Source organism: Cydia amplana, chromosome 2, assembly GCF_948474715.1.
Source record: "Cydia amplana chromosome 2, ilCydAmpl1.1, whole genome shotgun sequence".
Lineage (NCBI taxonomy): Eukaryota > Metazoa > Arthropoda > Insecta > Lepidoptera > Tortricidae > Cydia > Cydia amplana.
Window position 1 is genome coordinate 11459894 of NC_086070.1, and position 24767 is coordinate 11484660.

The window sequence follows — 24767 nt, forward strand, 5'->3', positions numbered from 1 at the left end:
GGCCTGTGCCCAGCAGTGGGACGTTTATAGGCTGAAATTATTATTATTATTATTTTAATATACACCGCCCGCTGATGTCTTATATGCTATTAAAAATTCAACATTAATAACAACTAAGTAGGCAGGCATAGGCGTCCAATTTAGCGTATGGCACAGGCACTAGTTCTTACGATATTACCGTAATTTATTATTTGTGACGTTCCACGGCAAAAGGTACCTTATGGCACCTGGCGCTTACGTCGCATAGCGCCGCAATAATAATAGCGCGCGGCGGCGGAGCGGCGTTAATAATAGCGTAAGCGCCAACGGCCATAAGGTACCTTTACCCGTGGGACGTCACATTTTTATTAATCAAATACACTCGTACCGACGGTAAACGGCCTGATGGCCTGACTTTGGTACCATGGGAAAGGGGGCGGTGTTTGGTATGGGACGCTACGTGCGTCAGTACCTTCGCCGCCTCCCATGTCAGCCGTACCTCACGCGTGGCCGGAGCGGCAGCGGAAACACAAGCGGATGTGAAGCGTCGAAAATATGATCCTCTCTCCCCTGCCTACATAATCGTCCCTTTCGCAGTTGAAACGGCGGGTAGCTGGGGGAGCCGATGCGGAGCGCTTCACACGCGACTTCGGACATCGACTCAGACAGAAAGGGGAAGGCCCCGAGTCGTTCTCGTTCCTCGTGCAAAGGTCCGTGGTAGGGTTGCCAGATGGTCGGGATTTGGCGGGATTCTCCCGATTTTTAGCATGTGTTCCCGATTCCCGACAAAGTGGAAATTAATGTCCCGAAAAATAGCTGCACGTTATAAAACAATAATTTCAAATTCCGAACTGTCGTCGAGCGAGCGAGCGACCCGTGTCGAGCGCATCAGCGTTATAAAAACGTCTATGGGCAGAGCAGTTTACGTAGTGCCAGCCAATAATGTAAAATATCGTTGTTTTTAATACAATTAGGTACTTTAATTTGAATGTTTTCTTTTTCCCGACTTAAGTCTCAAAATCCCGATTTTTTTTTATTTTTTCCCGATAATAGCGCCTTTCGATCTGGTAACCCTAGTCCGTGGTGATCCATCCAGCGTGGTAATGCTGCGAGCATCATGGGCACCTTTGCACCAGGAAGGACTTGAAGCGTTTTGTCTTTTTTTTTAATTTATAATTTTTATTTTTATTTGTAATTTTAGATCTTGTAACTATAATTTGAACAACTTCCCAGTATCTGATTCAGTTGAAATTTGGAGTACTATTGTAATTCCGGTGCCAATGCAATAATATGCTAGCAGGGTGGTGATCTGATGATGCAGTCCGTAGCAGGGATGTTGCGAACATCCGCATCCGCATCCGCAACCGCGGAACTTCCGCATTATTTTCGACATCCGCATCTGCATCCGCATCCGCATAAAATCGATGCGGAGCTTATGCGGATGCGGATGTCGAACAAGTTGGTACAGGAACGTCTTAGCGGCGGCGTAAGTGCTGGGTAATTTCGTCATTACCTATAACGAAATCGTCTAGATCCAGAAAAGTCGGCCAAGTTACTGTTTATTAAATATAACGCACCTATATTCTTGCTCAAATACTAAACGTTTCGTTTTTCTTTAAATAAAAAAATACTAAAAATTTAATATTTGACGTTTTCTAAGTACCTAATCTTGACATCCGCATCCGCATCCGCGGATGTGAGCCTTTAAATATCCGCATCCGCATCCATCATCATCATCATCATCATCCTGGCGTCAATCCCAGCTGTGCCCCCGCGCGGGGCGCGAGGACCCGGGGTCCGCCTTCCGACTCCTTCGTGTCCACTTTACCCGATCTTCGGCGTCCCTGGTGGTGAGTCCGTTGGCACGCATGTCCTCCTTAACGACATCAAGCCATCGCTTCCTGGGCCGGCCTTTTCTTCCCGTATCCGCATCCGCATCCGCGGATGTCAAAATATCTACATCCGCAACATGCCTGGTCCGTAGGCAGCCAAAGGAACTCCTCGATGGAAAAACACAAACACAACGAGTTAGGCTCATTAGAAAGGTCTCAAGCAAGAAGTACTCGCTAGATAGACATGCAAATAAGAATAAGTACAGTCAGAAATAAAAGTGTGTCACGATTTTTGAAGTGAAAACTTCTTTAGCGGCGCTGGACACTTTTTGAGGTGGGGAAAAAATGATAAACTCGAGACAGCGTAAGGCGATCACGTGACCGTAAGATTTAGATGGCCACATTTAGATGGCATTTATATCAATAAAGAAAAACTCAATGACATTACATGGAAAAGGTTCTAATCTTGTACGGGCTGAAATACGAGTATCTGACAGTTACATTCTAACTTTATATCACTCAAATATGTCGCAGAATGGCCTGGATCATCAGATTATTGTCTATTTGTGGGCATCCTAATGACTAATTAGTCCTAGGGTTCCTCGAGATAGTAAAACAGTCTAGATTCAACTGAGACACACTATAATTGCACGAAAGTCAATAAACAACATACAACATCCTTGTATTGCCAAATCTCTAATCAGAATCACTAATTAGGTAATCACAATTAATAATCGGAGATCAATGCGTCTACACGTGTCAAGGGTCGATAGGAACTGTCCGGCGCAGCACTTGAGATTAGGTGACGTTATCAGGCTTGACCCGTGGTTTGTGCACTGGGTTCCCGACATCAATAAAGCTAGGTACATCTCGATGAAATCGCTAATAAAATGAACTCTAGTACTGGTGAATAAAACTCAAAATATCATGACCAAATATATTTAGATGCGAGGTCTGCAAGGTAACTTTACAATTTCTATTCGAATTTTAAACAATTAACGCTACAAATTTGTATTTCGAATTGTAAACAAGCTCACTGACCAGCAATTTCGGAACTAAAGTTTTTCAATAGAAAGGAGGATGCAGGATGGGTCAATTATACATAGTGCTGCAGACATTTTGGACTAGTCATTGAGTTTTCACTTCTGTCGGCACTCCCGGAGTGCAACCCGTTGTTGGTTTTTTTTGGCATTAATTGTGTTAAAAGTGCACTGAGTGACGCCTTCTGTTATTGAAAATCACAACCCTTTTTAGTTACAAAGCTATTCACAATTGTTTAAGCAAATGTTAAGTTAATGTAGCGTGGAATGCGCTTTGTTTGTTTCTCCCTCTAATGCTGTAGGTATCCATTTTAATGTGTTTATATACTTAGCCATAAGAATCACTGGACACGTAGGTACTCGGTCTTTCTTCTCTGTCTAACCATTAACGACAAACGTGATGTGAACTTTAAACTAAAGCGCTCTTATAACCCGCATGGTTCGTTTGTAAACAATTTAATCTGAAAAAGGCGATGTTATAGCTATATAAAATTACTGTTTACAAGCGGGTAAATGTGTCCATGCATATCAAGTTATATGGAACATCATGGTATAATGTAATTTGTGCCCAATTTTAAAGAGTTAATTATAGGTACCGTAAAACGGGGTGAATAGACACGATTTTCAACTTCAAGGACGATTTTCACCAAGAATCCAAATGATAAAAGTAATAATTTTGACATCATGATTTGAGTCTTGCTTAGTTCTTCAATTCTGTATACTTATTTTTAATTTCAACCCCCTGGTTTTAGAGAAAATGAAGAAAAACTACCCGATTTCGACGTATCGTAAAACGGGGTCGATAGACACGTCATATGGGGTGATTAGAAAAAACAGTCACGGCTGTCACAAACTTCAAATAGGTTTTTATTAGGATAAAAGTAAATAAATAAACTGACTTTCACTAAATCACTTTTTTATAAATCAACTATAATTAAACTAGTCACATACTCATAAAACGTATGAGAATTGTATATAAAAAATCAACTTAGCTTACACTAGAAGCATATTCTTTAAGTACCTACCTATTATTTAAGGAGCAGTCATAAATATTCATATCACAATACATAAAATCACAATGAATAACTATGATAAAAAAGTGTTCAAACTCAAAACTCATATTTAATACCAAAATATATGAAACATTGCTAAATTTTATACTTTATAGTATTGTATAATTTAAAAATTTGAGAAAATACGTTTTGACAACCCTAGCATAAATATTTCCATTCACCCCTATTCGTTATTCTTCACCCCTCAGTCGTGTCTTTTCACCCCATATGACGTGTCTGTTGACCCCATATGGCGTGTCTCCTCACCCTGTTGTCGTGTCTATTCACCCCGTTGGGATATAAAAACGGTTATGATTTGTTTTTTGGACATTTATCTTTAATTAATAAGGAAAATCGGCATTATCTTTTATTATTTAAACACTAGAAGAACTGGTTTACTTAATACATTATAAATAACACAATAACTAACCTGTATTTCACTGCTACGTCAAAGATCAGATAGGCAATATATCTTACTTTCACAAGGCCTCACTTCAAACTAAAATATTTATTACTTGTGATCATCTTCATGCTTGATTCGTGTTACCAGATTAAATATTGAATATTCTACTATACTTGTATCTCAAAAGAATTGGGGATGGTAGTCTACTTTTTAAAATATAACAATGTAAAGGAAAGTACCGAGTTTTTCTCTATTCACCCCGCGATTTCTGGTGACCCCGTTTTACGGTAGGTAACGTTGACATTTAAATTGAGATCTCTGCCGAATTTCTTCATCATTTATAGGTAAACTAATTGTTTTAAACGTTCCAAAATTGATTAACTACTTATCATACTTGTGCCGGAAGTTTGAATCGTTTTACTTTCTTGTATGCTCAGTGTAGGTATAGTTTGTAGCTTTCTAGTAGAGCCCGAAGGCTTATCCTATTGTCTATTGTTCAGTAAAACCGCACTTGCTACTTACCTGCAAAAAAGGGTCTTTTTTATTCTAATTTGCACCTGAGCGCAGGCTAGTCCAACGCTCAAAAAACCAGTGTAGGTGCGCTCTCCGATAACGCGCCTTTGTTACGCATCTCAATGACACATTTTAGACTGGTTCTGTAACGTTCGACTCGCCGTCACTCAGTAACCGAAGTACTGACCACACACATCGGTACAAAATATTTATCCATTAGTTCATTTTGAATCTTATTGCAATTTCCATAGGAGTTGTAATTCAATTACCTGGGTAAAGTGAACGAGCGATTTTTTATGCAGGTGGTTGTGGCACGTGGCACGAGCGGTTTTACTAACAATAGACAATAGGATTAGCCGTCGGGGTCTATTAGAAAGCTACAAACTATACTCGTAGATTTCCATAGTTGCCCGCGTCCGTCATTTTACCTGAGAGGGGATAACTTTTTTCAATAACTCAAAAATGGGTCAACTATGTATGTTCAAAATACCTAGTTTTTTTCGTATTATGGGGAGGGGGATGGGGGCATAATTTCGGTCTTTCGGAGCGATTATTTCTGAAAGTGTGTTTTTAGGGTTCCGTATCCAAAGGGTAAAAACGGGACCCTATTACTAAGACTCCGCTGTCCGTCCGTCCGTCCGTCCCTCCGTCCGTCCGTCCGTCCCTCCGTCCGTCCGTCCGTCCCTCCGTCCGTCCGTCTGTCACCAGGCTGTATCTCACGAACCGTGATAGCTAGACAGTTGAAATTTTCACAGATGATGTATTTCTGTTGCCGCTATAACAACAAATACTAAAAACAGAATAAAATAAAGATTTAAGTGGGGCTCCCATACAATAAACGTGATTTTTGACCGAAGTTAAGCAACGTCGGGCGGGGTCAGTACTTGGATGGGTGACCGTTTTTTTGCTTGTTTTGCTCTATTTTTTGTTGATGGTGCGGAACCCTCCGTGCGCGAGTCCGACTCGCACTTGGCCGGTTTTTTATGTATTTTTACAATGGACACCGCGATTTTTAGGGTTCCGTAGCCAAATGGCAAAAAACGGAACCCTTATAGATTCGTCATGTCTGTCTGTCTGTCCGTCTGTCTGTCCGTCTGTCTGTCCGTCCGTATGTCACAGCCACTTTTCTCCGAAACTATAAGAACGTATACTGTTGAAACTTGGTAAGTAGATGTATTCTGTGAACCGCATTAAGATTTTCACACAAAAATAGAAAAAAAAACAATTAATTTTTGGGGTTCCCCATACTTCGAACTGAAACTCAATTTTTTTTTTCATCAAACCCATACGTGTGGGGTATCTATGGATAGGTCTTCAAAAATGATATTGAGGTTCCTAATATCATTTTTTTCTAAACTGAATAGTTTGCGCGAGAGACACTTCCAAAGTGGTAAAATGTGTGTCCCCCCCCTCCCCCTAACTTCTAAAATAAGAGAATGATAAAACTAAAAAAAATATATAATGTACATTACCATGTAAACTTCCACCGAAAATTGGTTTGAACGAGATCTAGCAAGTAGTTTTTTTTAATACGTCATAAATCGCCTAAATACGGAACCCTTCATGGGCGAGTCCGACTCGCACTTGGCCGCTTTTTTTATATCAGTTTGTCGGCATGATTGATACTGACATGCAAAAGTTCAGATTTCAGATCACTGTGCTAAACCGTGAATAGAAATAAACAGAGGGCCTACCGCGAATCACGTTCGACGTGTTGCCTCCCTGTCACACTTACGTACGAATTTACAAGTGTGACAGGGAGGCAACACGTCGCACGTGGTTCGCGGTAGGCCCTCTGTATCAAAGCATAAGACCTATAACAAAGCGGGCAGCCAACCGCTCACGGCCGGCGCTACCAGACAATCGAGTTTTGCTTCTCACAATCACGAGACAGGTTAGCATGGACGAGAATAGTTAAATACGAAAAAAGTAGAATGCGAATCCTGACAAACGGGAGGATTAAAATCCGAAATTATTTTTCGCCAGTAAGTATCTGATCCCAATTGATGATTCCTTCTACATCGAGTGGTTTGGAAATCCAAGGAAAAATTGAACTTCCAAGGTTCACAAAATTTATGCACACCTCCTGGAATTGAGCAAACTCTGATTACACGCATTTATTTTAGGACCAAATGAAGGTATTAAAACGATTTCCAGCTTGTTGAGAATTAATTCCTCAAAATGCTGTTTTAGGTAGGAACACAAATAAACCGTATACCTACTCAGGTATAAATCTATTTGTATTAAGTACCTAATATTTTAGTTTTTTTTTCACTTGCGGAAGCGCCCCCCTGGGCAGCATGAACGCCCCCCAATCGCTTCCGCGGCCCTTACCGCCCCCCTGAAACTCTTCAGCGTCCACTGGGGGGCGGTATTGACCACTTTGGGAAACTATGGACTAAGTCAATATTGAGGTAATCAATTTAACTTTCAGGCCTCCATTTTGATGATATATTATTTTGTGAACGAATACAATACAATTACCTACAAACAAACAAATCATCAAAAACATTACATGTAAAAAGGTGCAAGTCTCGCAACGCTTCTACTACAAAAAAGTTTAAGATGTAATGTGAAACCAAGTCGGTTATTTTAATCAGTGCCAGGGGGTGTAAAAACCGTATCAATAAGATATCTTTAATTTGTAATACGTATAATGACTTGGCCATCGCACGGCTGCATAATGACATAAGGATCATCGTCACCTATTAAAAATAATTCTAATTGCAGTTTGAGCATTACACATATTTAGTGTACGGTACGGTGAGTATACGGTACGAGTAAAGCATTATGTGCGATTGCCAAGTCATTCTATGTATTACAAATTAAAGATATCTTATTGATACGGTTTTAACACCCCCTGGCACTGATTAAAATAACCGACTTGGTTTCACATTTTACATCTTAAACTTTTTTGTAGTATAGAAGCGTTGCGAGACTTGCACCTTTTTACATGTAATGTTTTTATGAGATCTCATCTCTTTTTGTAGGCAGTCCTTCTTTTCGGGTACTCATACCCATACTATGTATACACATATCATAACTAAACACATCTTCATTCATACTCACATCGTACATCGTAGTGTACCTTTACTTTACCTACTATTTGTAGGAACTGCAACAGTAATTTTGTAATAGCATATATTTATATGGGATTACAAACTTACTTATGCAGTTCTTAGATCTTTAAAACGTGACTGATATGGCCATATTTTTAGGTTTTCTATGGCTTGATAAGCTGAAAACTACTTATGTTTAAAATGTGAAGCTTGTGGGTATGCTAGAAGTACCTTAGAATTATGATGATCGTGAGTGAGTGAATCAGTGTCGAAATTAAGGAACACATACAATAATTCTTAAACTACAAATTCAAATTGAATGTTTTTGAGAATATATCTTAAGCATGTTAAGCCCTATAGATTACTGAAAATTCAGGGTTCTAGCTTCAGCCATTCAGCCAGCACAAAATTACAGGACGTCGAAAATGGCCTGAAATCCTGAATCGCTTCGAGAAAAGGATGGTACGGCCGTGCCTCTTTGTTTTGCTCGACTTGGCGGGGGCACTGCCGTGCCCCCAGATAACATTTAATTTAGAGAAAATTATTTTTTGTTAATATAAAATATTTTTTCACCTTTTCCAACTGTTAAACAGTATGCAATAGTTATAGTAGAAACTTTTTATCGCTGGAAACCAATCTTGGATCTATATCTAAATCCCTAAAGTCTTTTCTCCTATCGATGCATTCCCTAATATTGTTTGTCATAATGATCAGTTGTCCTAACACTAAAAACCCTAATTTTGGTTATCCTAATATTGATTACTTATCTGAATGTTATTATGCATATTTTCTTTATTGCGAGGGTCGCAGTTGAACCCTAACCTAACCCACTTTTGTGGCAGCAAGTTCTAAAACCTAACAATTTTTCAGAACCTTACATTATAGAAAATAATCGTTATGACAATTGATCGTTATGGCATGTGCCCATTAGGACAAACCAGTTAGGGCAAGTGACTTTAGGACAAACGTTGTTAGTGATTCAGAATGACACCCCCAATGTTTACAGTATTTAAAAAAAGGTTTAAATTATAATAGCACAACATAACAGATTAGGATTGTCTGCCTCCGGCTTGCCTTAGCCGGCTGTCCAGAGTGGAGTCGTGAAATCTACGTTCTCGAGGGTAGATGTGAAAACATAAGTGGCAAGTTAGCTACAGGTATGTTTAAAGTCCAGTGACACCTCTCTAGTTCTCTACCCTCAGCCCTCGCACCGGTGTTGCGCTTGAGTCAACTTAGATGTAGCTTAATGTGGGGGCTCACCTTGTACGTGGGGGCGAGTCACCATCTGCCCGAAATAAAATTGTATTACCTATACCATTTTATTAGGCAGGCGTCTGGTTTACAATGCCATAGCATAGCGGTAGCCCAGTAGGCCCAGTAAGTCCATGGCTTTGACTCAATAGCCTAACCTAGTCCATTTTAGATTCCATCAACTCTCAATTAGTCTTTATTAGAGATGCCCCGAATAATGGTTTTGGCCGAATACCGAATATTCGGCCACTCTCTCGGCCGAATACCGAATATTCGGCGACCGAATATTCGGCATGAGATGCGAACATTGTGAGTCACAATATTATGAAAACTGTTCGCCAACAAAGCACAACGTTTCGTTCTAAGATATATTTTTTGTAAAACAGGACTAATGAATGTAGGGTTAGAATCAATGAAATCAGACCCATGATAAAAATAAAATATTTCATAATCAACAAATGCTTAAATAAAGGGTCTTCCTATTTAACAACTTTCCAATAATACTTTTTAAATATTAAATACTTATACCTAAATTTGGTATTTTTTTGTGTAATTTTTCTTTTTAGTTAGAGGCAAGAGATATTCGGTATTCGGTCGAATAGTAGACAACATTTGGCCGAATACCGAATATTCGGCAAAAAGGCCGAATACCGAATAGTTGCCGAATATTCGTGGCGTCTCAGTCTTTATACACCTTGGCGGGTGCTGCTTCCACGTGCGTCCCATGATGGGCAAGGGCAGCATCCACTCGGTGTAGCCCCTACAGGCATTAAAATGTCAAAAGGCAATATATTGTCTTCGGCTCGGCAAACGCCTCCCACAGGTCCGGAACATCATTGTTTCGTGATAGGAAAGACATATTAATATTAATACTAGAGATGCCCCGAATAGTGGTTTTGGCCGAATACCGAATATTCGGCATGACACAAATATTTTTTAATCAACAAATGCTCAAAAAAGGGTCTTCGTATTTAACAACTTTCCAAGAACACATTCTAAATATACCTTACCTACATAGTTTTTGATTATTTTTATTGTGCAATTTTTCTTTTTAAGTAGGTGCAACAGATATTCGGTATTCGGCCGAATAGTAGGCAACATTCGGTCGAATACCGAATATTCGGCAAAGTGGCCGAATAGGCCGAATGCCGAATAGTTGCCGAATATTCGTGGCATCAAACTTGCCACTTACCCATTTAACAACACAATACATTAAATAACTAAGCTAACATAAGCTTTAAAGTTTAAAGAATAGTGGCATACGACCACGGCTATCCTCTGAATATCTATAATTTAAAGATAATAAATATAAAATATTTTCTAAATGCGATTTCGAGATGATTTTTTTTCTTGTTTCATACTTTTAAGAGCGCAATTTTTCAGTAGTCGGGTTTTAGTTTTTGAACTTATTTTTGAAGTGAAAACTTCTTTAGCGGCGCTGGGCACTTTTTGAGGTGGGGAAAAAATGATAAACTCGAGACAGCGTAAGGCGATTACGTGACCGTAAGGGGCGTAAGGCGATCACGTGACCGTAAGCCCCGTAATTTATGGTGGCCACTCATAATTTAAATGCCTTTTAAATCAATAAAGAAAAACTCAATGTTATTTGACATTGTAAGTCGGGTGACAATGCAATATTATGGTACCATCGAGCTGATCTGATGATGGAGACAGGAGGTGGCCATAGGAACTCTGTGATGAAACAACGCAACCTAATTGTGTTAGGGGTTTTTAGAATTGTCTCGATGAGTATTAGTTGTCTGTCGTAAGAAAAGTACAGTCAGCGATAAAAGCTTGTACCAAAAATGAAATTTTTGCCAAAAACTTATTTATTTTAGTATGAGGGCACCTTCGGTGCCCGGCATTGCAGTGCGACACGTACGTCGGGCTATGCCCGACGCATTTAGTATGAGGTGCCTGGTATTGTCGTTCGCCACCACGTCGAACTACGCCCGACGCATTAGTATGAAGGGCACCTTCGGTGCCCGGCATTGTAGTGCGCCACGGACGTCGGGCTGCGCCCGACGCATTTAGTATGAGAGCGCCTTCGGTGCCCGGCATTGTAGTGCGCCACGAACGTGGGGCGACGCCCGACACATTTAGTATGAGGTCACCTTCGGTGCCCGGTATTGTAGTGCGCCACGTACATCGGGTTACGCCCGACATATTTAGATGGTAGGCATTGTAGTGCGCCACGTACGTCGAGCTACGCCCGCAGCATTTATAGAATCCTGAGCGCTAGCGGATCCGAAATTCTAGGCGCCGGATGGCAAGGGGGGCGCAAAAATGGCAAATGAGAAAAAAGTTTTAAAAGACGCGAGCGTGGCGAGGGGGGTGGAAAATAAGCTTGAAAACTTCAACGAAGGGCGCCGAAACCCGATTTCGCTCTACCCTGATCAAGGGCTCGGGCCGGCACTGGGTACATGCAAGCAAAACCGGGGGCAAAAGCTGTAGATATTGTATGTATGTACATATTTGAAATGTGCTAATTACGCTCTTTCAAATGATATATGACACGGCATCATAACCTTAAGGAATACTATCTTTCCCTACCTTAGTTTTTATTTTTATAATAATTGACACTGTTGTTTCTTTATTTAATAGGTATATATTGTAGTTTTTATGTATGTATGTATGTCTAGATGTATGTTTATGGTTGTATGTATTTAAGTATGTTTATCTTTATTAATGTTTTGTGTTGTTTGGTTATATTCAATTCGACTTTTCATATTTTTTATTTGCGCCACCTACCGTATATTCTAATTATTTTGTCTCCGATATCCAAAGGTTGTCTGGAAGAGATCGCTCTTAAGCGATAAGACCGCCTGTTGTTACCTCTATTGTCTTTGTTTATGTTATTGTACATTTATTGTAAACTACGTGCATGTGAGGTGTGCAATAAAGAGTATTGTATTGTACTTCATTAAATTTTTTTGTTCCTGACTTTATGACCTCTAGAGGGCGCCATGATCAATTTAATGTGACGTTATAAGCCTATAACCAGCGGACAATCAAGACAATTCGAATGACACATGATTTGTCAAGTTATAATGCGTACTTTTGAAGTTATGAGGGAACAGATGAACATACATACATACATACCCACATACATAAAGGTCAAAATCATAACCCTCCTTTTGCTTTGCCGTAGTCGGGTAATAACATCATGAAAAAAAAAACATGTATTCATAGCATAATTTTTTATTTATAAGTGTTAATAATAATAATAAATAATAAATCAGCCTTTATACGTCCCACTGTTGGGCACAGGCCTCCTCTCATGCGCGAGAGGGCTCGGGCTGTAGTCCCCACGCTAGCCCAAAGCGGATTGGGGACTTCACATACACCTTTGAATTTCTTCGCAGATGTATTGCAGGTTTCCTCACGATGTTTTCCTTCACCGAAAAGCTAGTGGTAAATTGATATTTCATACATAAGTTCCGAAAAACTCATTGGTACGAGCCAGGATTTGAACCCGCGACCTCCGGATTGAAAGTCGGGCATCATATCCACTCGGCCACCACCGTTTATAAGTGAATAACAAGTAAATTAATAAGTGCATAACCTAATATGGAACAAGTAAATTAATAAGTGCATAGCCTAAAAACAAATAAATTGATAAGTACATAGCCTAAAAACAAGTAAATTAATAAGTACATAGGCTAATAACAAGTAAATCCTAATAACAAGTACACAACACAAGTCTACAATATCGAGATACAATTCTATTGGCTATATTCTACAACATCATACGAATAAATTCTATTGGCTATAATATTCGATCTATGCCCATGTTTCCTGGGACGGCACATAGTTGAATATGGGGTAGCCATAGTGATAATTATAATACATTTCATTAATGCTAGTCTTACTAAAATCTACATACGTTTCTAAAAATGTATTATACTTATCGCCAATTGGCAAACACGACATTAAGTTTAGCTTATTAACTATCGGTGTATCCTTATTTTTTCTAAATTTACTTCTAATCCTAATTGATTAGTTGTTAAGTGAGTAGTCGGTGATGTCAAGTCTGGTGAATAATCATAGACTATGGCTCTTAATTCTAATAACCACTGTTCTTTAGCATACTGTTCTAATAACTCGCGATCATTATTGTCTTTGTTTTTCACTTCACTTTTTGTTATAATGTTTTTCAAGTGGTCTTCCCACATGTCATGATTGTTGTCTTTAGTAATGCAGAATCTCTGTGTGTAATGTTTTCTCATTGCTAACTCCACCCTGGCCAATTCTGCGACGTCATCTGCTGGTGCTGGTTGGGTGATCTGCATGTAGTGTAAGCGTTCTTCTATTTGTGCCTTCAAATCCTGCAGGTCTGCGATGTACTTGGGCTCTAATTGTGGCTCTTCTAACTTGCATGTGATTGATGCGTCTTGAAGTTTTCTGAGTCTTTCTTCGTAGACACGGCGTATCAAGACTGCTCGGTCGTAGAAGTGGTACTGCCGACACGACAACTTGAGCAACTTGTAATGTTCTTCACAATATTTGAATTTCATTGACACATATTTTTTACATGGTTTGTCCCAAGTATAGGCTGAACATATCAGTCCCACAAAATTCCCAAAGTTACCATCTTTTCAAATGCCAAAAACTACCTGCAAGTCGTATCAGGTAACAGTCGTATCAGGTAACAAGTCACTGTGGGATTGATTGATGTTATCGAGGATGCCGACAAGTGGCCTAAGGCCTAAGCAGGCCACACTTATGGATCAGAGACTCAGAACAGGGTTCTTGCATCTGTACTGATATGATTGAAGCTCGCCGTGGGTTATGTGATTCTTCCAGACGCCATTGGTTATTCTGGTTTCGCTCAGCAAGTAAATGGGCCACGTCTACACTTAGCCGTCTTCGTTCGAGTCACGTCCGTACTTCTGTATTCCTCGCAAAAATACATGAAAAATAAAAATTGATACAGAAATTGTAAAGCAACCTAAGCAACAAGTGTCAATACTGTCAATGTCACTGATAGATGTCACTGGAAAAACCGATTATTTTTGAGCTGTCAAGATCTCATGTCAGAACGTCACTACTAATTTTGACAGCTCCCTTAAAAAAAAGAATATCTCTGGTTTTTGGCTTCCAATTATTGGGTCGTACATTATTGGGTCGGGCTTTCTCGACCTGTACCAATAATGTTCAGCCCAATAATTGAAAGCCAAGGGACTCAAATTAGTGGACGCGAATTATGGGGTCGTACATTATTGCCCTGTGAAAATAGTGGCTTCGTATTATCGCCCCGGACCAAACTTGCGCGGACCGAGAATGCTCAACCCAGGAATGTACAGCCCAATAATCCGCGTCCATCATGGACGCCAATTATTGGGCTGTACATTCTTGGGTTGAGCATTATTTGGTTGTGTATTAGTGGCTCCCTCACAATCCGCACAATCAAGGCTTATTATTTTTCTTCGATCGTTATGATTGTCAGTAAAGCGTTTCAACCAATCACTGTGCAGTATTTTCAAGAATCTTGAGATTTTATTCGTTGGAATTCAGTGACATTCCCATCTAACATCAGCGAGAACTAACATCACATATTTCGACCTCCATTCATCCTTCGATACTTGTGCGGTCTTGATTTTAACACTATTTTCAAATAAATTTAATTATTTTTCCGCTGGAAAAGCTTAAACTGGGCTTATAAGTGTTTTACGCTTAGCTAGTAAGTGTATCATAAATAATTATAATTGAAAATGGCGTTGAAATCTACACCGGTACTGTTCGCGATGCTGGGGCGGCTTTCGAGGCGTAGTTTTTCCACTTCAAAGGCTCTTTCGGCAAAGCCTATGACTGTTCGTGATGCCTTGAACCAGGCCATTGACGAGGAGATGGAACGGGACGAAAAAGTCTTTGTTTTGGGCGAGGAAGTTGCTCAATACGATGGCGCATACAAAGTTACTCGGTAAGTTTTCTGTTTAAAATTAAGGCGCTTAAATACAAGCTTTTTATAATTATTGAACTCCAACAAGCATATTATCATTTATTTAATACATTTATCAGGCGAAAGGTAAAAGTACATAGTTTCATTAAGAAGGGGGCATGTTATATAACCCAGTTTGTTGACAGATTAAGTTCATGTTATTATCTAGAGGCCGTGCGATTTTTCAAATGACTGGTTCTAGGTACCTATAAATGTCATGCTCAAGGGCATGGTTTGCAAGGGTTTATAGATGTCAAAAATAAGAATTTCACCCATGTTCTTTGTCATTTTGCTCAATAAAATTTGTTAGTTATCAATATGAATGATACTGCTATAAATTTTCTTCATAAATATAAATATAGCTATATATATTTATTTCTCACAGAACAATTACAGACAATCGCAGGAATTACAGGTTTTATATGTTGTAGTTTATTTAGTTGCAACTTCTACTGAAAGACATTGTTTCAACCAACTTGTTTTTTTGCTGTTTGTCCCGTGTGCCGGGTCAACAGGAAAAAATGGCGTAACACATGCTGCTTACATGATTAGTAAATAGCCTATACAGAAATGGTCTCAAAATTGTAACTATAAAACTCCTGTGAGACTAACATATTAAAACGGATGACTTTGACTATTCACCTTAATGCAATGACTATTTTAAAGTGTGACCCAGCAGACTTAACCATGGCAAGCAGGTGCACAAAAACCGTTTAATCACACCATTATAAATGAAAATTCAATAAATTAAAACAAGCATTATATTCTCAAGTTTTTCATTACAGAGGCCTATGGAAAAAGTATGGAGACAAGAGAGTCCTGGATACCCCCATCACGGAAGCTGGCTTTGCTGGCCTGGCTGTGGGTGCTGCGTTTGCTGGCCTCAAGCCCATCTGCGAGTTCATGACCTTTAACTTTTCCATGCAGGCTATCGATCATGTAAGTATTTACTTCCCACCTTTCCGGCCTTCACCATCGGAGGGCTTAGTCACGTTTTCTTTAATATTATATGACATCTTTTTCAGTTTATATTCCTGTATGGTTATGATGGTTGTATTCGTCTACAATCTACATCAAAGTGCAATAAAGACACTGTCCGTCTCTTTCAATTATTTCTTTCAATTGACACTTAAAGCCATCCATAATTCGCCTGCTGTAGATATAATGGCTAAATCAATGCTATATCAAAATGCGGCTTTCAATCAGAGGAGGATCCTTATGCACATGATGCATAAGGACCATTTTCTGATGGAAAGCCACATGTAAATCCAATACTGCCAAATTAGTAATTAAGGTCACTGCGGGCAAGACCGTCTACAAGGCAAGTCCGTCTACATGTTATAACTTTTGAATTAAGAGGTGTATGCCGCTTTGGAGTCTAGTCGATTAATCAGTTTTGCGCGTTAGTTCCCTCACTCTAAAACAGATGGCGCTGTGACAACCAATTTCAGAGCAATCCGCCTAAATAAGTCATTTCGTGTTTTGAACTCGAAGTCATAGTTCGACAGCCGTTCGAAAAAAATTTGTTAAAAATAGTTTTTGAAAAGATTGTGCATCAGAAAGTACCTACATAAGTAGCATAAGAACCAGTTATCTTTATTCTGTGTTTAAAATATCAGAAATTGGCTTAGTTTTGTAATTATACGTTCCACCATTTATCACATTAAAATTTTACTAAGTTTGAAAGTCCGTCTATTCTGTACAAGACAAGTCCGTCATATGCCGGACTTTCGATAATTCAGAGATTACCAACTGTTTTTGCGACTTTAATATTATAACGATTTGATAAGGTATCGACAAATCCGCCTGACATTGCGCATGATGTTAGTTTCCTAAATTTTCATCTCAGTAAATTAAAAGAAACTAATAAAGTACATTTTAAAATTTCTATTGGTCTTTTATTTCGGAAATCCAAAAAATAATTACGTGTAATTATTAGCCATAAAAGGTTTACATTTTCGTAGTTTATGCCGGACTTGCCTTTATATTAGAAAAATGGCGTTTATTTCGAATCTGAACCCTATATTAACAAGTTGAAAGTACACTTTTCATTGTCTTGATTCATTCTTTTTAGGAATTCGACTACGAACATATACGCACCCATAGATTGGCTGATATCATTACTAGACGGACTTCCCTTAAACTACAAGGGAAGTCCGTCTACTCGCCGTCTTTTTAAAAATACTTATGTTTTTGCTTAATTTATGATTAAAATGATCTGTCACTATAGCCATAAACTATTAATTATTAAATTCTTCATCGTATGCGATTACAAACGGTAACGTAGGTGAATAATTAACGCAACTAGATCACTCCAAAGTTAAAAAAAAAATAAAGTATGCCGGTCTTGCCCGCAGTGACCTTAAGTTTAAAAAAGAAACATTATCTTGTTGCTTGTTGTAACTTTACAGTAATATAATGACAATTGATAATTAATAGCACACGAAAATTAGGATGAATTTGTCAGGAGAAATTCTCTTTTTCCTAAATTGTGAAGAATATCTTTAAAAAGTAGTAAGTTTTCCATAAATAGGCATCGGGATCTATGGTTTTGATTTCTAAACCACCGATCTTCTGTTTTCATTTATTTAACTGACATAGCTGTTTTGCCTAGCTTATCCTCTGCTGACGGCTTCGTTGTTCTGTTTAATCAAGTCAGTTACAGACACCCGACCCAATTTTTTCCAGATCATCAACTCAGCCGCGAAAACCTTCTACATGTCAGCGGGCAACGTGCCGGTACCGATCGTGTTCCGCGGGCCCAACGGCGCGGCGTCTGGCGTGGCCGCGCAGCACTCGCAGTGCTTCGGCGCGTGGTTCAGCCACTGCCCCGGCCTCAAGGTCGTCATGCCCTACAGTGCCGAGGACGCTAAAGGTAACTTCAACACAACAACATATTGTACAGTCGCCATCAGATATATCGGAACGGCTAAAGTGCTCACAAATATCTGAACACGCCTCTGTTGTCAGGGCGTTAGATTGCGTATTCAGATATTGTGAACACCTTGGCCGCTCCGATTGGTATATCTGATGGCGACTGTATAATGCAGCAGCCAAACCTAACAAGGATATATCCATATACCTTGTCTATTCTATGTATAATCTTTAATAGAATGATACCAACTTTACAAAGCAGTTTGAAATGCACTTTTAAATTATTTACAGCCATAGTGCATCTCATAACAATAAAAATAAACACGACCGAACTTGAAATCGGTTCAAAAGAGGAATTCCTGAGAGGAAAGCAGCTTTCAGTTGGTACGACAAAACGGAGAATATCTATTTTGCCGTTAAATGCCCTATATTATAGGCATGATTATTATGTGTTTCTATCAATTGGTTATAAATGTAATACTCAGTCATTACAAGCTTTTATTTAGTTTCACCTGTGCCATTGTCTGTCTGTCGGTCTGTAATCAAATCTTGCAAGTAAAATTTGACCCACTTTCCGGTTTCCGATGAAGCTGAAAATTTGCATACGTGTGTAAGTCGGGTGACAATGCAATATTATGGTACCACGGAGCTGATCTGATGATGGAGACAGGAGGTAGTCATAGGAACTCTGTGATAAAACAACGGAACCTAATTGTGTTTGGGGTTTTTAGAATTGTCTCGATGAGTATTAGTTAATGAGTGTAGTAAAAGTACAGTACAGTACAGTACCAAAAATGACATTTTTGCCAAAGACTTATTTTTAAAATATATTTTTCCCAGGTCTCCTGAAAGCCGCTATTCGCGACCCCGACCCAGTTGTAGTACTAGAAGACGAGATCTTGTATGGTATGCAGTTCCCCATGTCCGACGAAGCGCTGTCGCCAGATTTTGTATTGCCATTCGGTAAGTAAGGACAAACTACAAAACGCCTAGAAAACTGTACAATACTAGCCAATTAAGTGTGGTATACAGGGCGGAAAAACTTGACCATTTAGTAACTCAAAGCTGGTAATTTCAATCCCAGCCGAGATATGTAAGTGAAATAATACGTCGATATTCAACTTAAATAACTATTGATAAACTAAAAGTTGCATTACCTAACTGTACGACACGGAAACGCGGCTGTAAAGTGAACTTGCCTTTTGTCGGCAATGTTGCAGATACATAAATACATTTCCAAAGTGATCCATGTTTGAATTGCCTAGAATCTAGGCAGTTCAAACTGTTTCATTATCTAGGCCCTAGATAATGGAACAGCAACCTTTTAAAAAGAAAAGCTAACCACTACAGAAATCATAAGGATCAGTTGCGGATCAGGATTTTGTTTTGGAAAGGTTTTTAAGTATCCCTAAAATATTTAACGTCCACTACTGTCAGGGATTACAAAGAGTCATCAAGAGAGATAATACATCGGGGTTTTGGGTGCGGGAACGATTTCGTGTATTTATAACTTTGTTTATTGCAAAGTAATTACCAACCTATGAATAAAAAAGTGTTACCTACTAAACTCCTAATGTGCTTAAATTTTTTTTTAATAGATTTTGTTTTTGTAGTTTTTACCTATTTTTTGGCTAGTGTAAAACATTCCCGCACCCAAAACCCCGATGTATGGTCATAACATAAATCTAGAATTGAAGATTTTTTTTTTATTTACAGGCAAGGCTAAGATCGAGCGTGAAGGAAGCCACATTACGCTGGTGTGCGCCGGAAAAGCCACCGACACTGCGCTACAGGCCGCCGCTGAACTCGCCACCAAAGGTCAGTTAGCATGCTCGCAAATATCGCCTTTATGAACCTTATGTTAAAGTCGAGCATGAATTCAGTCAGTTAGCCCCCCTAAACTAAAACTGAATTCTATTCACCTATAAACAGAATTCATTTTAGTATAAGGTTTCAATAACTGGCCACCTTATACTAAAATGAATTCTATTTATAGGTGAATAGAATTATTTTTAGGTTTGGGGTGGCCAGTTACTGGCGAATTACCCTATGTCCGCCGGCAAAGATAAAAGTAGTTGGCACGTCGCAATTATAAATCCTTTATATAAATTTAAACTTTTTTTTAATGTATGTATGAGTATGAGCTAGTACTTAATTGCTACTGGCATATACGTCATTATATGTATGAAAGTAGCATGTACTTGCATCCACTTGACATTTACTCGTACTGCTGTACAAAACAACGCAAGTCATTTAGTCCTATCACTGTGTACACTAAACTGTACAGAAAAGTTGTTACACTTTTTTGCGTCATAATCCTGACACTAGCACTATAGTAATAGTACATTATTGTCGAGGTTCGGAAGTAGCTACTTGCAGGCTGAGGATTCGTTTTAAACGGTCTTCCGTTCCTTGGGAGTCCGTTTAATTGAATCCGAAGCCAGCAAGTAGCCTTCCAGCCGAGTCATATATAGTGCTTTTCTCAAAAATGGTGGAAGAAATAGAAATATTTTACAAAAGCAACGTTCTAATTTTCACAGAAAAAAGTAAAACCATTAAAAAGATTTGCTTGCCGCCTTAAAAAAAAAGAAGTGTATTTTTCTGCTGAAAATACGCCAACGTATTTGAGACACCTAAATAGTCGCGGTACCAACATTATAATAATAAGTGCTGATCATCTGTTTGGCTGTTTAATGGACCTATGCCTTCATTTGATATGGCCATTTAAAGTTTTAAAAAGTTTGGTACTCGGTAAATAATGGAATTTGTATCCAACATTGCAGTCCCGAAATCGAGACTGCCATGTTTTTAACTTTTTAATTTTTTGAATGACCATAAACTACGCACTTCGCAACCTATTTTTTAACCGGCAACGTCGACTTTGCCGTCCATTTTTGAGAAAAAGTAAATACCTAAGCAGCGATACTTTGTTTCAGGTGTCGAGTGCGAAGTGATCAACCTGCGATCCCTGCGGCCGCTGGACTTCGACACGATCGCGCAGTCCGTCGCCAAGACGCACCACCTCGTCACCGTCGAGCAGGGCTGGCCTCAGAGCGGTATGTATTACGTAACTCACACAACATGAGTACTATTGAGTACTATTCACTCATGTAAATTATACAGGGTCATTTTTGGACCGTTAGCCATATTGTGCGAGGTGATTAGGTAGGCTATACTGAACAACTTTTTCTATGGGACCAACTCCGAAATCACAATATTTTTTTTGGCCGTATCATACATTTTGGTCGAGTAGATGTCGACGTTTTCTATGGAAAGGCCAAATTTTTTTTTTGGGATTTCGGGTTTGGTCCCATAGAAAAAGTTCTTCAGTATGACTTACCTAATCACCTCGCACAATATGGCTAACGGTCCAAAAATGACCCTGTATCTCATTGTCTTCAAGCGGCCTAGCCAAGATGACGATCGCTTGCGCTTCGCTATCGAATCGCTTTGTGTCGAATCACTCTTCCATATTAGTGCGACAGTGACAGTTGTGTTTCGTTCGCTACGTAGCGTTAGCGATTGGCATGTAACGGGTTGGCTTAAATAATGAGAATTTTTATTTTCAAAAACATCAATAAAAACTCAATTGCTATAGGTTTAAGGATTTTAATATGGTAAACTCAATCGTGTTTTATGTTTTAATTTAATATTATAATATTGCAAAAGGTCCCGCATCTTCGATTTTTCTTAGCTTACTTTTCACCGTTAGCATCATACTTTGGACGACATTCAAAAAGGGAAAAAGGGATTTCGAGGGCAGTGGTCAGAGACTCGTCGAGTCCAGCAATAAATGCCGACGTGTATCAACGTGACTGCTTACGTATAAGTTCGCCAGTTCATTACTAAGTATCATTCTGATGGTAAATATATATTTTGGCCTCTAAAACTCGCATTGGTGACGTAGGCGAAACAAACCGCTAGGCTCCACTCGTATCGCGCCGGTCATCTACCGCACGCTTCCGGATAAGTGGGCTAGCATAGCCACCGAGTGGATGCTGAAGGAGGGGCGTAAGCGGGGCAGACCCAGACCATAGAGAAATAAGTAAGCATAGAGTGCTCACTCCATACATGAATGTTCTTATCTTTTTAATTTTAATTTAATTTTAAATCCCGTAGTATTGCTTGTTAGTCTCCATAGGCTACTGTGGCCAAAATTGAGAAAAAAACTATACAATTATACTAGTCTAAAATAGTGATATAATCAAGCTTTTCAATCTCGTACCCTACTACTAAACACGGTGTTCCACTGAAAAGTTGTCCATTATATCACGATTGTATAAAATACCAGGTATTATTGGGTATAATTTGCAGGCATCGGCGCAGAAATCTGCGCGCGCGTGATGGAGTCGCCCACGTTCTTCGAGCTGGACGCGCCGGCGTGGCGCGTGACGGGCGCCGACGTGCCCATGCCCTACACGCGCAGCCTCGAGCTGCTCGCGCTGCCCCGTCCCGACAGCATCGTGGGCGCCGTGTCCGCCGTGCTGCAGAACAAGTGAGTGCAGTAGCCACCTCCTCCCGCACGTGCCCATGCCCTACACGCGCAGCCTCGAGCTGCTCGCGCTGCCCCGTCCCGACAGCATCGTGGGCGCCGTGTCCGCCGTGCTGCAGAACAAGTGAGTGCAGTAGCCACCTCCTCCCGCACGTGCCCATGCCCTACACGCGCAGCCTCGAGCTGCTCGCGCTGCCCCGCCCCGACAGCATCGTGGGCGCCGTGTCCGCCGTGCTGCAGAACAAGTGAGTACAGTAGCCACCTCCTCCCGCACGTGCCCATGCCCTACACGCGCAGCCTCGAGCTGCTCGCGCTGCCCCGCCCCGACAGCATCGTGGGCGCCGTGTCCGCCGTGCTGCAGAACAAGTGAGTGCAGTAGCCACCTCCTCCCGCACGTGCCCATGCCCTACACGCGCAGCCTCGAGCTGCTCGCGCTGCCCCGTCTCGACAGCATCGTGGGCGCCGTGTCCGCCGTGCTGCAGAACAAGTGAGTGCAGTAGCCACCTCCTCCCGCACGTGCCCATGCCCTACACGCGCAGCCTCGAGCTGCTCGCGCTGCCCCGTCCCGACAGCATCGTGGGCGCCGTGTCCGCCGTGCTGCAGAACAAGTGAGTGCAGTAGCCACCTCCTCCCGCACGTGCCCATGCCCTACACGCGCAGCTTCGAGCTGCTCGCGCTGCCCCGTCCCGACAGCATCGTGGGCGCCGTGTCCGCCGTGCTGCAGAACAAGTGAGTGCAGTAGCCACCTCCCCCTGCACGCGCCCATGCCCTACACGCGCAGCCTCGAGCTGCTCGCGCTGCCCCGTCCCGACAGCATCGTGGGCGCCGTGTCCGCCGTGCTGCAGAACAAGTGAGTGCAGTAGCCACCTCCCCCTGCACGCGCCCATGCCCTACACGCGCAGCCTCGAGCTGCTCGCGCTGCCCCGTCCCGACAGCATCGTGGGCGCCGTGTCCGCCGTGCTGCAGAACAAGTGAGTGCAGTAGCCACCTCCTCCCGCACGTGCCCATGCCCTACACGCGCAGCCTCGAGCTGCTCGCGCTGCCCCGTCCCGACAGCATCGTGGGCGCCGTGTCCGCCGTGCTGCAAAACCAGTGAGTACAGTAGCCACCTCCTCCTCATTTTGTTTATGTTGTGCCCCCAAAGTATGTTGTAAAGGTCTACAATAGATACCTACACGATTTACTGTAGACGGAGTACATATATTTTTTTTCTTTTCAGAATATCTCAAGCAGCCAGCCAGTAATCGGGTAATCTCGCCCATACTCCACTACGGCTTTTATTGTAAATAATTATATTTTATTATTTATTTTTTACTTGTTTTCAAAATGTGGCGTTCACTGCCTGCTGCAATCTGAGATGTATCTGAGCAATGTATGAACTGTGAATGGAGAATTTAGATAATGTTATTAAAATAAATCTGTTAGGAAATATGTGTTATTATTGAAGATTGAAAACGGAACCAAGTAGTCCTATTTGTAGTCCAACTAAAATTTCTAATAAACAAGGTCATTGGCATTTGATTTGGTGTGGTGTGTTTTGATGAGTCACTGTTAAACTTACAAGTCGTAGAATTACAGTTTGACTATCCAATTTGCAACCACAAATGTTGGTCAAACCAATTTCTCAGTAAATAAGAACAAAACTATCCTCATCCTTTTCTTTTGGGTGCTAGTACTAGTGTAAGATAAAGATAGTATGATTATCTCTGTTTATGTTTGAGTCCTTTTACAAACTATGGCTAAAATATAGATGGTCAAGCAGATCTTGTCAGTAGAAAAGGCGGCAAATTCGAAAAATGTAGGCGCGAAGGGATATAGTCCAATAGAAAATTTGAATTTCGTGCCTTTTTCTACTGACAAAATTTGCTTGACCATCTATATTAAAAAAAAGCGGCCAAGTGCGAGTCGGACTCGCCCATGAAGGGTTCCGTATTTAGGCGATTTATGACGTATAAAAAAAACTACTTACTAGATCTCGTTCAAACCAATTTTCGGTGGAAGTTTACATGGTAATGTACATCATATATTTTTTTTTAGTTTTATCATTCTCTTATTTTAGAAGTTACAGGGGGGTGGGCACACATTTTACCACTTTGGAAGTGTCTCTCGCGCAAACTATTCAGTATAGAAAAAAATGATATTAGAAACCTCAATATCATTTTTGAAGACCTATCCATAGATACCCCACACGTATGGGATTGATGAAAAAAAAAATTTTGAGTTTCAGTTCCAAGTATGGGGAACCCCAAAAATTTATTGTTTTTTTTTCTATTTTTGTGTGAAAATCTTAATGCGGTTCACAGAATACATCTACTTACCAAGTTTCAACAG

General features: G+C 40.4%; 1 protein-coding gene and 1 long non-coding RNA gene across 2 annotated transcripts in view; both read left to right on the forward strand.

The window, feature by feature from the left end:
* The first annotated feature begins 5983 nt into the window (after positions 1-5983).
* Positions 5984-24767, forward strand: part of LOC134658862 (uncharacterized) — a 98735-nt gene continuing 79951 nt past the window's right edge. Inside the window, exon 1 of the long non-coding RNA XR_010097748.1 lies at positions 5984-6056. This is a non-coding gene — a long non-coding RNA (uncharacterized LOC134658862). The remainder of the gene's footprint in view (positions 6057-24767) is intronic.
* LOC134658435 (pyruvate dehydrogenase E1 component subunit beta, mitochondrial) lies at positions 14674-23853 on the forward strand. The gene is made up of 8 exons (XM_063514119.1): positions 14674-15052; positions 15856-16009; positions 17759-17945; positions 18785-18907; positions 19661-19762; positions 20881-21000; positions 22259-22802; positions 23656-23853. Exons 1-7 carry the CDS (start codon positions 14844-14846, stop codon positions 22441-22443), a joined length of 1080 nt encoding a protein of 359 aa, XP_063370189.1. The 5' UTR covers positions 14674-14843; the 3' UTR covers positions 22444-22802; positions 23656-23853.